A 14,640-nucleotide genomic window follows, 5' to 3' on the forward strand; every position below is an offset into this window, starting at 1 on the left:
GAATTCTGAATAATACACAACAACACACTAAGAGGACAAAAAAAAAAATTATTGCCCTCCCCCTCCACCTCCTTTCCTCTTGATAAAACTGTGTAGGGGTTCGTATTCGGCATGGGCCATGCCAGGAAACACTCTCCTCAAGCATGTATGTGCAGCACGTTATTTGTGTATCCGTGTATATGCGTGTCTTGCTATGCTGCGCGTGAACGTGCATGCTGTGCTGCCAATTGTGAAGGGGCCACTGTTGTTGTTCGGTTAGTGGTAGCCCCTATAGGACAATTGTTGACAGACAGGCACGCTGAGACCGAGCTCCTTTTATAAACTATATATTTGCTTCTGCCCCTTCTGAATCACCATGCACTAAAGTTTCCCATCTCATGCCAAGGTTACTCTGTGACCATCGGTCACTTTCTGGACCAGCATAGTACAGAAGTGGTTGGTGGAGCACCGCATGAGCAGAGTTATGGGAAGGTAAGTGATTTCCTCCTTTTGGCACTTATTTCTGTGAAGTAGAGTTCAAGAGCATGGGTTCAACATTGATGAGGAGGATCTTCAGAACAAGGATCTTCAGCTGAACATCTGGCCTGCTATTACTTGTGGCCTATTATAATTAGCAAGTCACATGATACACTGTAACTGCAGATGCTCCCTAAATGTATTATGGGTGAAAAGCAGCAGATGCTCCCATTGTGGAGAAAGATGGTGGAAACACCTGGAGTTTGTAGTTGGAATATGGTAGCTCCAATTTTTCTTTTCTTTTGGGTTTAGGCAGTCTCTATTGTGTTAGAGTTAGAGCATTGGGCCTTTATGATGGACTGCAAGGACAACTTTCTTATGGAACTGAGTTTTTATATTTAAGCTTGGAATCTTGGAGTCAATTTGTAACGACAGTGCTTGTACCACTCTTGTGATGTGGACCTAGTTAATAGGACACATATTTCCTGGTCCAAATTGACATTACCTCCACATGCATCATGCATGGAACATCTGTGGAGGTCAGGTGCAAATGTTAAGGTAGATTTTTCTCTTTGGGGATATTTTGAGGAGTCTTTGTATCCAGACATTACATAATTATGCAGCGTTGGAGTTTAGTAAATTGTGATGTAAAGGAACACAGAGTTGGGTCTAGTGAAAGCTGGAGCGATGTTGTGCTTGTTTTTTTTGTAGGTCTTCCTGTTCCAGGTCAAAGGACCCGACTTGATTCCATTCTTCGAGGTGTCAGGGAAGCAGGTGAGAGTTTTAACTGTTCTAATGTTAAGAAAGTTGTTCCTCAACTCCTGTAATTGAGGTTGAAGTTTATTTTGTGGATGGATATGTCGGAGAGCTCACGTTGTTTTGTACATTCGATAATTATTTATGGTAACTGATCAATTAACTGAAGCAATTCTCTAAAAAAAATCTCTTCATTGAGTGAATTGAAATTTTATCCAAGATTTTGAAAAACGTACAAATGGAATGATTGATGAATGAATTAATAATTGCTCGATGATAGGATGAAACATATCAGGGCCAATGCATTTTTCATATATCATGCTATATATCGTTTTTTGGCCATATCTCTCGATGGTGAAGAAACACTTTGAGAAAATTTTAAAAAAACCTCTTGTATCCAGATCTGTGTCCGGATCTTCACCAAAATCGAATGAACTCGTCCTTGTCACACACTCAGCCTGTCTACCAAATTTCATCCGAAGGTGTGAAGTACGCAGCTTCACTTCCTCCTTCACTTGCTGCGATTTTTACCCTTTTGAGTGCAGCACGAAAAGCTTCGGTCACTATTACGTCGTGTTTGTTTGCATCCATATTGAAGTTCTGTCATACCAAACATCTGTTTAAATATGTATAGATATAGATATCTTTCTTAGCCCAATCACTCTAAAAAATTCTGGAAGTCGGATCCGGATCCAGATCTTCACAAAAATCGAAACAATTCGTCCTTGTCACCCACCCAACCTGTCCACCAAATTTCGTCCAAATCCGTCCACAACTTTTGGAAAGTTACTGCTCACAGACAAGTAAACAAGAAAGACATCATGCAGAGCATGATACTTGCATAATCCCTGAAACAAATTTGACCTCAAAAATAATTGGTGGTTGAATTCAGTGACCAGATATGCAACTCCTCTTCAAATTTGAAGTCGGTCAGATGAAAATTGACAATTTTAGAAATCTGGCCAATGTTGACCTTTTGGCCAAAGTTAAGCTCAAAAATAATTGGTGGTTGAATTCAATGACCAAACATGCAACTCCTCTTCAAATTTCAAGTCAATGGGATGAAAATTGAGGATTTTGGAAATACCACCTAAGTTGCTGACCTTTGGCCTATGTTGACCTTTTGACCTCAAAAACAATAGGCTTCTTCCTTTTGACAAACTCTATCATGTGGTGCAGTTTCGTGAAGGTCGGTTTAAAATTGCGACCTGTAGGTGATTGACAGACAGACAGACAGACAGAATAACAAAATCGACTGACCAATATACTTGAAAAATCTTCACTTTTCACAATAACAGACAGAGACAGTCAGGGGTGAAAACAACCTCCGTCCGCTTCCAGTGGCGGAGGTAACGACGACGACGATTACCACTTGCTCCATATTGAGGGTTCTAATCACTCCATACATCATGGTACAAATGATATCTCTGATAGACAAGGAAAGTACATATAGGATGGAGAGACTACATAGCAGCAAAAATGGAAATTTAACGTGGTGGGAAAATGGCGTTCACATTGTCAACAAGTTTCATCATGATTGTGGTTCTTAAGAAGCAGATAATTAGTATCGGTGGATAAATGCTGAGGATGTTGGGTGAATAATCTTACTTTCTTGTTTATAGAGCCTTTTCACTGTAGGGTATCTCAAAGGAATGAATTTAATTTTCCTTCAGCATTAACTCCAGGTTAAACATTCGGAATGGCTTGGCTGTACAGAGAGGTCACTTGAGTGATTCTGCCAGTTTTGTCATTCTGCGCTATATACTCCTTTCCACTTGTTTATTTTTACCCTCTTTCCCCCCTCGCTCCCACCTCCCCACTCCCTACATCTGCACGTTTCCCCCTAGTTGGGCTCTTATTTTGGGACCATTGTGTTTGCACTCGACCTTACGGGGAACGGACTTTCAGATCTACTTGTTGGAGCACCACAGCACTCCAGTTATCGGGATGAAGGAAGAGTCTTTGTTTACGTTAATCACGGAAAGGTGATCTCACAGTCGGTGGTCGGTATTGTTACATCATCATGGTTGGTATTGTTGTTGCATTTTTCTTTCACGACTGCGATCTTGTGCATTGCCTTGGTGTTGTCTTCATTACCATCTCAAATCTTCAACATGTTTAACTTTCCGGAGTCCTAATTACCCTCTACTTCATGTTATGTGGTGTGACGCTGTTTGGAAGCCTTTTAACATTCTCTACATTTAAGCCAGTTTCTGCTTTGCTGATGAATCCTGAAGGCATAAAACACGTGTCCAACACAGATGCTTAAGATGTAGGCTCGCATAGTTCCTCTCATTGGTCGTGGTCTTTGGTAATCTCAAGAAGAGATCTTTCTCTGAATATGGTTAAAATTACCAATAGTAAAAAATGAAATGCCAATAATGCAATATTTTCCTCCAAATTCATCTCTCCATCCCTTTTAGGGGAAGTTGATTGAGCAGGTGCAGCCTTTAACTGGACGTGATGCTTATAATGCACATTTTGGACAAGCCATCGCCTATGTGGGAGATCTGGACCTCGATGGCCACCCAGGTGAGGCGAATAACGGTAAATCTTCCAATTGTTCAGCTCATCGTCACCCCTGCTCTCTTTTACAATCTATATTGATCTCAGGAATACAATTCCACGAAACAGATGTGATTTTCATGAAGCTTTACACATTGTTATAAAAAAATCTTACACTGCATTCATGAATTGTATGTAGATTGATCAATATTATAAGTTATGATATCCGAGTTTTTAAAAAAAAAATTCTGAAAATTATTCTTCACCATTGAGTGACGGGGCCAAAAACAATACATAGCATGATATCTCAAAAATTATGAACTTATTGGGACAAAACTTGGTGGATGGGTTGGGTAGGTGACAAGAACAAGCTGATTAGATTTTGGTTCAGGTCCGAATGGAGATTCAACCGATCAGTGGATACAAAACGTAACCTGTTCAGCCTGGCAGAGGAGGTATGCGCTCTACCCAGTGTCTTTCCAGTTTATATTTAAACCCACAAACATGTGACATCACGTGTTTCACAAACATTTGTAGACACAAACACTTAAGTGATGTCACATGTTTTACAGCCAATCACAGGAACTGCCTGCATATACATTTCTGGGATATTCACTGACTTGTATTGACTGCTTTGTCGTCTATTTTTAATACAGACAAAGTAAAGTAAACAATACAATAACGATCAGATAGAGGAATTCTGTTTGTGAATTTGAATTTTGTTTCACTTTAAGCAAAGAGCATTGGTTTGGTGCAAGAGGTTGCTCACCGTTGTCCTTTGTTAAGAAGGTCCTGCGAGAGAAATCTCGGCTTCTCTTCAGCCACAGGTGCAGCTCCACAGATTGTGGTGAACTCGAGCATTTGTCGAGGTTGTGTTATGTCAATGAAGAAATGAACACATTTCTGTAACAATTCATAGTCATGGTGTTGATTCATGGTGTTGATGGGAAACTGAGGGTGGTGGAGGAAACAAAATGAGACAATGAAAATGATGTGCAACCTGCTGAATATTGAAGAGGGAACATGATGATGTGAAGATTAAATCTTACATTATGAGTACACTTTCAAGGAATTTCAACACAGGAGGATGCCATTATGCCCTTCAAGAATCCCCAAGGGTTGCCAAACTATGGTAGTTTTTCGAACAATTAATTTTTGATCATTCATTTAAAACAAGTATAACAAGCTCGAATGAGCTAAGATCCTCGTCCTCTTAATGATGACATCATAAAAACGAATATGACGTCATTGTGATGTATCAGGTTTGCGATAAATTATCTGTGCTAATGCCCGGCTTGATTCCTACAAACAAAAATCAAACAGCTTGCCGAGTTTCGGAGATAATGGTATAGGCGATTTCCATTCGCGGCGATATGACGTCAACTTTTTTTCTTGGAAGAATTTCCAAAATCCGAGATGGTTACTGCCTGCGCGTGGACTTTCTGCATATACATGGCAAGTTTCATGAAGATCCGATGAAAACTCTGGGTTGTGAAACAAAAAATAGGAATGACGTCATAAAAATTGATATGACGTCATAGTGATGTATCATATGTGCGGTAATTCATCTCTGCAAATGCCCTGTTCGATTCCCGCAAACAGAATTCAAAAAGCTTGCCTAGTTTCGGAGACAATTTTTTAGGCGATTTCCATTAGCTGAGATATTTTGACGTCGTAACTTTTTTTTTCGAGGAGGAATTTTCAAAATCGGAGATGGTTACTGTCTGCGCACGGTATTTTACACATATATGCCAAGTTTCAGGAAGTTTCGATGAAAACTGTAGGCTGTGAAACAAAAAATAGGAATGACGTCATAAAAATTGATATGACGTCATGGTGATGTATCATGTGTGCGGAAATTCATCTCTGCTAATGCCCTGTTCGATTCCCGCAAACAGAATTCAAAAAGCTTTCCTAGTTTCGGAGATAATTTTTTAGGCGATTTCCATTAGCGGAGATATTTTGACGTCATTACTTTTTTTTCTCAGAGGAATTTTCAAAATTGGAGACGGTTATTGTCTGCACAGGGAATTTTTACATATATATGCCAAGTTTCAGGAAGTTTCGATGAAAACTGTAGGCTGTGAAACAAAAAAGTCCACAAGAACAACAACGTGAGTTAGACTTTGAGATCCTCCACGAGATCTAAAAATTGGAAGATAATTTTTGTTTGAAAAATAACGGACTTCGTCACTTCTGCATTGATACTTGACGAAAACACCTGTTATGCTGTGTAGAAGGTAAAGGTAGCTCTGAAAATGTGACACAAACTTGATAGGCCAAGTCTTCATCTCTTGGTCATCTTTTGACCTCCACTTTGATGATGGTCGATCATTTCTAAAACTCCATTATCCTACTAAAGGTTTTTTGGGTTTATTTTTTTTAGTGCATTTTAATCATTTCCCACTTGAGAAGGTATATTCACCTGGACAACAGGTACAGAAGTTTGTGAACAAGTCTTGCAGCATGCTTTGTTTTGTCATCACCAACCTGCAGAAAAGTAGTACAGAAATGAAATAGCAATAATAACATTCATGACCTGTTTTATTCTCATTGACCTTTTCTCCCCCCCCCCTCCAAAACCTCCTCTTCCATCCATCTCGACCAACTGCTAGTTTCTAAACACGTTAATTATATTTGTCTGCTTGTCCTGCCTCGTCATGATCTGCCAATTCAGCACTTTTCTGTTCATTTCCAGTGTGCTTATTTTCCTTTTCCACCATTAGTGTGTTGATCGCTTGATTTCCGTGTTCCAACTCTCCTATAAGCCTCAAGAATGTAAAAATAATTTCAAAAAAAATAACCTCCACTAATCATTTTATGTTGGATCCTCATCTGGGGTATCCCTGATCACATTTCTGTTAATATGGTTAGATTTTATACCGGTCGGTGGTCTGGTTGTTGTCCATTTTCACCCCTATAATCCCACAAGTATTTAATTGGTTTAAGATCGTCACTCTCAAGGGACGGTGTCTCTGGGATTGCTCTACAAATGCTTCACATCTGCTGCTGTGTAGTGTTATTACGTCATCATTTGTCACCCATGAACAGGGATTATGAAGGAGGTTGTGTCTCTCAAAGCGAGGCACAAGAGCTGCATGTATAATTGTTGCAAGATGTTTATTGGTATTTGGCCTCCCTGTGATGATGACGGTCTAGTTTATAGCCGTACAGCTGCCCTACATCGCTTGAACAATGAATACCGTCTCAGCTTTTAGAGTGGCCTTCCGTGGAGATTCAGCATGAGGAAGTTCAGCTATGGCATTTGTTCCTCAATGTTTGCACAGCAAGACAATGTATTTGAAAGAGATTCCATCATAGTACATTCCAATGATCTGCCATATTGTGGTGTTGTGACGTCACCATGTTGAAAATATGTAACTTTTATTCAGGTATTTGCACAAATTTTATAACGATTCTCCTTCCTGTTGAAAATACTGTTCCAGCATAAACTTTGGTTGAATTATATCTCTGAGATCTAGCAATGTTCTTGTTTCCTGATCCTGTAGAAATTGCAGTCGGTGCTCCAGGAGAGGATGATGAGGGCGGTGCGATCTATATTTACCACGGACGTTCAACCGGAATCGAACCTGAGCCATCTCAGGTAAAGTGTCTTTTGCTGCAACGGCTTGGCAGAAGTGCAGGTCATTTTGAAGTTGCCAGTTCAAGTTCAGTACTCAATGAGATTTCTGTTTTGCACAGAGGATATCTGGGATGGAAGTCGACCCTGGACTTCGCTTCTTTGGGCACTCAATTGCTGATGGAGCTGACATTGATAAAAACGGATATCCTGGTACGCCTTGTTGAATATTTATTTCTGTGATTGTGAGATTTTACGAGATGATTATTATTGCTGTTTGTCATGAATCTACAGTAGGCCTATCTTTTGGTGTATTTTATATTTTGGTCAAATGCATGTCAGACATCAGAAAAACAAGATACTCACAATAGTCGAAGAAACAGCAATTTTGTACTTTTCATTATGTAAATGTAGAGGATTCAAAAGAAGAAAAATTATTTCCTGAGTAAATGTATGTTTTTTTTTATCATTTTTTTTTTCCAGTTAAAACAGGTACTTCCAGCTTAAGCTGTAGGCTGCAGTGAAAGGCAGAAGCCTGTGTCTCCCGAAGATGAAACGTGGGCGGGAGATGGGAGAAAGAGACAGAAACAAGGATAAAGGGTGATGGGGAATCTAACTATACATATGATGCTGGGCAACACTAATTGGGGTTTACAAGCGCCTATTCTGACACTCAATGGGGTATTACTATTAAATAAATAAACCACTCGGTCATTTTCGTAACTATATATTGCAACAGTGGACCATGGGGTGGACACAAGGTCAAATCATCCGCCCGGATGATCACCAATTCAGTGATGGATGGTCCTTAGATACCGACGTTGTCTGCCACAAAAGCCAAACAGATCTTTTCTTCAGTTTACAACGTACAGAAGCTCTTAACGAGATCTGTCGCCTACGGCCGGTTCATCGATCGGAAAGGATGGGTGCCGAGAGAGAGCTTCTCACCATGCCCAGGGTTGCAAACGGTTTCAAGCAGATCTGGGTGGTTGCCAGCACAGGTGCAGCTCTTATTTTGGTGCACGGTCACAAGGCCTTGCTTTTGCCATCTGTGGTGGAGGGGAAGAGGATTTTCTGGGTCTTGTGGAGCCATTTAAAATGGTTCCTTTAAAGCAACACACAGACAGATTATTGACGGAATGATTCAAAGGCTTAATGAGGGCGGAATAATGGGAAGCCTTTTGAGATATTAGGGTGAGGGGGGCACAGGGTGGGTGGGATTCACGGTTATCAGCTCCTGAACAAAAATTGACATATGCTCGATCATTTTCACACAGATACCACACACTTGTGCTCAACATTTATTACCCTCGCCAAAGGAGAGGGTATTGCATTTGGGTCTGTTTGTTTGTTTGTTTGGCTGGCTGTCTGTCTGTCTGTTTGTTTAAAGATATAACTAGTCTGTTTTACATCCATCACCCCCTGTCACCAATCACCAGTCTTGAAACATATATATATATATATATATATATATATATATATATATATATATATATATATATATATATATATATATATATATATATATATTGTTGCGGTTGTGGAAATTCGCAAACCACCATTCAGGTCCCGTAGGTGAGATATCTCTGTAAGTACATGTGTAGTTAGCCCCAAACCCGTTGTTTAGAGGGAATAAATGTGATTCATTCGGGCTGCAACGCTTTGGGATAGCCGTTTTTCTGTTCTATCTTTATTTTGAACCAACCACGTTCCAACCATCACACAACAACAACAACGCCAACAGCCACGATCTTTACCTTCACAACTCGCTCCCGCAAACATCGCATCACCGCCATTCCAAACGGCACCATGGCCATAAACCACCACCATAAACCCTCCACCACCTTCACCTCTCTCCTTCTGCGGCCATTCCCGCACCGCCTGTGAGCACCGAGCGTCGGGCTGTCCTGGGCTCGTACAAGATACGCGCCGAGCCGCGAGTGCAAAATGCGGCCTTTCCGAGGAGAATTCGGATCAGGAATGCTACGCGCCCATTTCTGATCCGTCCAATCAGCAAGCGCGGGGCGGCTTGGCCCCGCCTCCAGGCGCGTCTGTGTGGAATCGAGATATGCAAATTCTAGGATCAGGGGAGATTCACGCCCCTTTTCCTCCGTCCAATGGGCGAGCGTGGCTCCACCCACAAGCTCGTCCTGATCCGGAAATTTTCATATGGGTTCTCCTGCCGGCCTATAAAGCGCTGAGCGCCAGGCGAATCTGGGCAGAGTCAGTTTTGGAAGAGCGGAGAGTGGCAGAAAAGGCAGAGTCAGTTTGGAAGCGCGGAGTGGAGTCGGGAGGCGAGGGCGTCCAGGTGGTTTGCTGCAGTCGGCTGAGGAGAATTGGGGGAAGAGTCCGAGGAGCTCGGGTCCGAGGCAAGGAAGTCGGCGATGAGGTCGCGGTGGAATCGCTCGTCACGGGACCCAAGCAAGCCAGCTATACTCTTTCCCCAGAGCATCAACAATTCCCCCTTTCCCCCGCGCTGAGATAGTGCGAAAAGGGGGCCCCGTTCCCACCCCACTCCAAGCGGTGCCAACGAAACCCGTGAAGGAGCACGAAGTCGGAGCACCACAGCGCTGCCACATTTGCGGCTCATCACGAAGACGCGGGTAGGACCCACCCGGTCTCGCGGACCTGACCGCTCCTTCAGGTCCCGCGCAAATATTGGCCACAGGCCCTGTCTGCGCCCTTGTCTTTGAGGGTGGCCTTTTCTTTTGCTTTTGAGTAAATGTGTTGGCGGCGCCGTCTGTGAAGTAAAACTGTTTAAGTGTTGCCGTGTGCTCGCGTAGTCGGTAGTATCTTTGCGTCATTGTTTCTTTTGTAGCATTTGATATATGTGCATTCTGTTTGGCTGTATATGTGTGCTCTCCGTGTGCCGCGGAATAAATGTGCATTATGTTGAACTTTTTTCCCGTTTCGCTTAATCTTTTCTTTAATTGAATCTCCATCTTCCTTCACGTAACGGGTTCGTCGTGGGCTTAATATGCCCGATAACACTGAACAACAAATTTCAAAAATTTTTTTTTACTGGAGATGTGTAAAGTGATTAAGACTAATTTGGGTACGCTGATTTCAAAAATCATAACCGTTTTGCTGTATCACGTCAGGATTTTCAGGAACAGAAATATTCCCATTGCCTAGAAGTCAGGATTTCAATGAAATTTACATATGTCTTTAACATGTCTATTTCGTACAATTGTTGTTAACTTGTGTTATATTTCTTTCTTTCAGATAAAGATGAGTAGGTGTTCCTGTACCAATCATCCTGACAACTTCTGTTATGTCTGTGGTCGGTATACCAAAAAAGATCAACAGCGAAGTATATCTACAGCAGTGAAAATGAAGGCCGCCTACTTTCACTACTTCGGGTGTAAGGTGGGGGACCAAGAACATAGCTGGGCACCACACATCTGCTGCACAAGCTGTCACACAACCTTGACTCAGTGGTTGGTGGGCAAGCGCGCAAGCATGCCATTTGCGGTGCCCATGATATGGCGTGAGCCGCAGAATCATCATCATGATTGTTATTTCTGCTGCACAAGCATCGCCGGCTTCAACAAGAAGAATAAAGGTCACATCAAGTACGCTGACTGCGTCTCTGCTCGTAAACCTGTGCCTCATGATGACGAGAACCCCGTTCCAACACCTCCAGCTGATCAGAACATAGCTGTAAGCAGTGGTGAAGAGGATGGTGATGATGAACCTTTTGAACCCGACACTCAAGAATCACACCTTCTGAACCAGGGAGACTTAAATGATCTTGTAAGAGATCTCTCGCTGTCAAAGGCGAAGGCAGAGCTGCTTGGATCAAGGCTGCAGCAGTGGAATCTACTTGAACCTAACACCAAGATATCCTTGTTCAGAGCACGTCACAGAGACATGGCTGAGTTCTTTGAGATGGAAGACACGATGACATTCTGCAGTGACATCAACGGTCTGTTGAAAGAACTTGGGTGTGATCACGATCCTGCAGACTGGCGCCTCTTCATCGACTCGGGGAAGAACAGCTTGAAGGCTGTTTTGCTCCACAATGGCAACGAGAAACCATCAGTCCCACTGGCTCACGCGTTCGGCATGACAGAGACCTATGAGACTATGCGGCAGCTGCTTGATTCCATCAAGTACAATGACTTCAACTGGCACATCTGTGGAGACTTGAAAGTGGTGGTGCTGTTGTTAGGGCTGCAGTCAGGCTACACGAAATAAATGTGCTTCCTTTGTCTCTGGGATAGCAGAGACGACAAGAATCACTGGACGAGGAAAGATTGGTAAGAGCGAAAAGAGCATGTACCTGGTCGACACAACGTGAAGCATGTCGCCCTTGTCGACCCAGCCAAGGTTTTCCTTCCACCACTCCACATAAAGCTCGGCTTGATGAAGAGTTTTGTACGGGCAATGGATCTGAATGGGCGTGGGTTTTTATACCTCAAGGAAAAGTTTGGCAACACCTTGTCGGAGGCCAAGATCAAGGCTGGTGTCTTTGTTGGACCGCAAATCCGACAGATTATGAAGGACGAAACTTTTCCGACAACTCTAAACCCCAAAGAGCTGGCAGCGTGGAGGAGCTTCAAAGCTGTGACGGACAACTTCTTGGGGAACGAGCGCACGGACAACTATGAAGAAATAGTGCAGCAGCTGCTGGAGTCCTTCAGGAAACTTGGCTCCAGGATGTCCCTGAAAATCCATTTCCTACACCAGCACCTGAACTTCTTCCCTGACAACTTGGGAGCAGTCTCGGACGAGCACGGCGAGCGATTCCACCATGAGATTTCACTCATGGAGACGCGTTACCAAGGGCGGCACAACCCGAACATGATGGGCGATTTCTGCTGGTTCCTGCATCGTGAAACTGACACAGAGCAGCACAAACGCAAAGCCAAATGCCTAAAGCATTTTTAATTACATTCTAGTGGAGTTTTTCTGTAATTTCTATAATTTTGAAGCATTCATGATGAAATAAATGAATAAATGAATTTTTGTAAATTTCATTGAAATCCTGACTTCTAGGCAATGGGAATATTTCTGTTACTGAAAATCCTGACGTGATACAGCAAAACGGTTATGATTTTTGAAATCAGCGTACCCAAATTAGTCTAAATCACTTTACACATCTCCAGTAAAAAAATTTTGTTGTTCAGTGTAATTAATCGGAACCGTCGAGGCCGACGATAACACCGCTCGGTTATCCCGATAGCACGGAACGGATCGCTTAAGCGGCCCGTGTCCGGAGTCGACCTGCGGCGAGGTGCGATCGCCCGGTCTACCATCCGCGTAGGTACTTAGGTAGGTCGAGTTTGGCGAACAACCCTATCCCACGCGGGTGGCCGATTGGCACGATCGTGGTGAGGCCGAAAGGCCCACCCGTGACGAACTCCCGGCGTTAGTCCGAGAGCGTCACGACAGAATTGTCCGTCGGGTGGGCGACGTGCCGCGATTCGAGTCACGTGGCCGTTCGCACGCCGGCGGGCGCGAATTCGCAAAAAAAAAATAAAAATATATATATATATATGTATATATGCATGCACACACACACATATAATGTGTCCATGAACTTTTGACGTCCACATGAAACTAATTATAAATGGTGCATGAGTCATTGTTCATAAAGTTTTTATTCAACATAGTTCAAAGTTTTGGGCTGCAAGATATTGTTACGGAGCCGCAAGTCGAGTCGGCCCGACCGATCGCCCAGAATATAGATCGCCGCCCGGATAACTCCGAAGCCGACGGGTACTTGTGCAAGAACCAAAATACGCCAATGGGCAGACCACGTGGGCTAGGGTCAATTGCCAACTTCAGTTTACCTAAATACCCACGTGATCCAACTACTGGGGTATTTCACCCTCGACGGAACTCGTACGAAACAAGCCGCTTCAGCGAGCCTGTCCCATGCGCGATTCCGAGCGGCTTAATCGCCGAGAACCGTCGGTCCGAATGTCCCCCTTTTACGGAAAACCAACGGCTTTCTAACTCCCAACACACGAAATGCTCAGTTAATGAAAGAATTGATGCGACGAGCTGAAAACATTTCACAATTGGGGTATTTATTAATAATAATGGGGAACTAGGGAAGCACATGAGAGCAGAACTATACCGACTTTACGAAATGCAATGCAATGCAATCATTTACAGCACACAAAGCACTGAACAATTCTCTACTTATTAGATGGGCCCACGGACACACGTACGCACACACACCCAAGAAATGGTGGCTGATGCCTTTAATTACGGACTCCAGCTCAGAGGACAGGTGAGCTCAAACCCAGAACCTATCTCGAACCTCTCCACCTCATGTGGTCTTCATGCTGTTCGGACCCGGGCTCCAGCGAGAGCGAGCTGGATCGAATCTCCGTGAGCCGTGATCCTTCCCTAGCTTCAGCGAATCCTCTCGCGCGTCTGAACACGTGCTGGTCAGACAAGACGCCGATCCTTCCCGTCGATGCGTCGCTTCCCCGAGGAACCACCTCCAAGATGAGGCCGATGAGTCGCACCAAGCCAGGAACCAAGCGGAGAACAAAGAGCTCCACGAACCAAGAAGAGCCAGCCAAACCAGGCCACGAAGCAGAGCAACAGGCTCGAACCAGCTCGAGCACCCTTGTACCAGGCCGACACTCCTCAACCACCAGGCCGAAGAAGAACCACGACAACCCGACCAGCTCCTCCGATGAACAATTAGCCAACAAGCAACTCTTCCAATGAACAAAGCGAGAACCAAGAACTCTGAGCCGAGCAACCAGCTCAACTCTCTTCTGATGAACAAAGCAGAGCCCAAAAAGCGAACCGAGCCAAGCAGAACCCGAAGGCCTGCTGAAAAGTCAAGCCGAAGCAAAAAGCTCTCCAAAAAGCCTCGACCCTCGCCAAGCAGAAGCCGAAGCTTTCTCATAGCCTTCAAACCTAACCCGAGCCAAGCACAAGCCGAAGCTCTACTGCACAACCACCCGAACCAACTCAGGATCTCTTCCTTATTCTCCTCCGCCCTTCCCCCGCTCCCGGCGTGACTCATCCCCCCGTGCCCGCACAACAGCGGGTGGGAGGGAGTTGTTTACGTCCCGTGATTCAGGACGGGAGGGGTCTTCTTCCTCTTCGCAGAAGAGGGGGAGGGGCGTCTCCATTGTTTTGTGATCGCTCCCTTACTATTAAATTGAATGGCTGTGCACATAATCGATTTCTGCCCATTAAAGAATGGAAGGTGAACTATCTAGGGAACAAGCATTTATCGACATAACTGACTAAAGGAACCTGAATGTTGTGTGCAATCGAATTCCCAAATTCATAACAATATTCACCATCTTTTGTCATAACGCATCATTTACCTCCATTATGAAAACATTCTCCAGTTGCTGCTGAGT

At 43.8% G+C, this 14,640-nt stretch overlaps 1 protein-coding gene and 1 long non-coding RNA gene across 3 annotated transcripts in view; one reads left to right on the forward strand and one right to left on the reverse strand.

The window, feature by feature from the left end:
• The window catches only part of LOC147014080 (integrin alpha-9-like), a 91,196-nt gene that overhangs the window by 28,486 nt on the left and 48,070 nt on the right, over positions 1–14,640 (forward strand). For both annotated transcript variants that reach the window (XM_085851735.1, XM_085851733.1), the window contains exons 7-12: positions 386–471; positions 1,168–1,230; positions 3,060–3,197; positions 3,636–3,744; positions 7,227–7,321; positions 7,420–7,510. In XM_085851735.1, coding sequence (XP_085707861.1) covers positions 386–471; positions 1,168–1,230; positions 3,060–3,197; positions 3,636–3,744; positions 7,227–7,321; positions 7,420–7,510 — 582 coding nt within the window. The remainder of the gene's footprint in view (positions 1–385; positions 472–1,167; positions 1,231–3,059; positions 3,198–3,635; positions 3,745–7,226; positions 7,322–7,419; positions 7,511–14,640) is intronic.
• Positions 1–14,640, reverse strand: part of LOC147014081 (uncharacterized) — a 111,511-nt gene that overhangs the window by 18,439 nt on the left and 78,432 nt on the right. The window contains exons 2-4 of the long non-coding RNA XR_015050637.1: positions 8,246–8,346; positions 6,143–6,207; positions 4,487–4,668 (exon numbers count right to left, since the gene is read on the reverse strand). This is a non-coding gene — a long non-coding RNA (uncharacterized LOC147014081). The remainder of the gene's footprint in view (positions 1–4,486; positions 4,669–6,142; positions 6,208–8,245; positions 8,347–14,640) is intronic.

Source organism: Eptatretus burgeri, chromosome 13 (assembly GCF_056783735.1).
Source record: "Eptatretus burgeri isolate ZD-2024b chromosome 13, Ebu_testis_v1, whole genome shotgun sequence".
In the NCBI taxonomy this organism is placed as follows: Eukaryota; Metazoa; Chordata; class Myxini; order Myxiniformes; family Myxinidae; genus Eptatretus; species Eptatretus burgeri.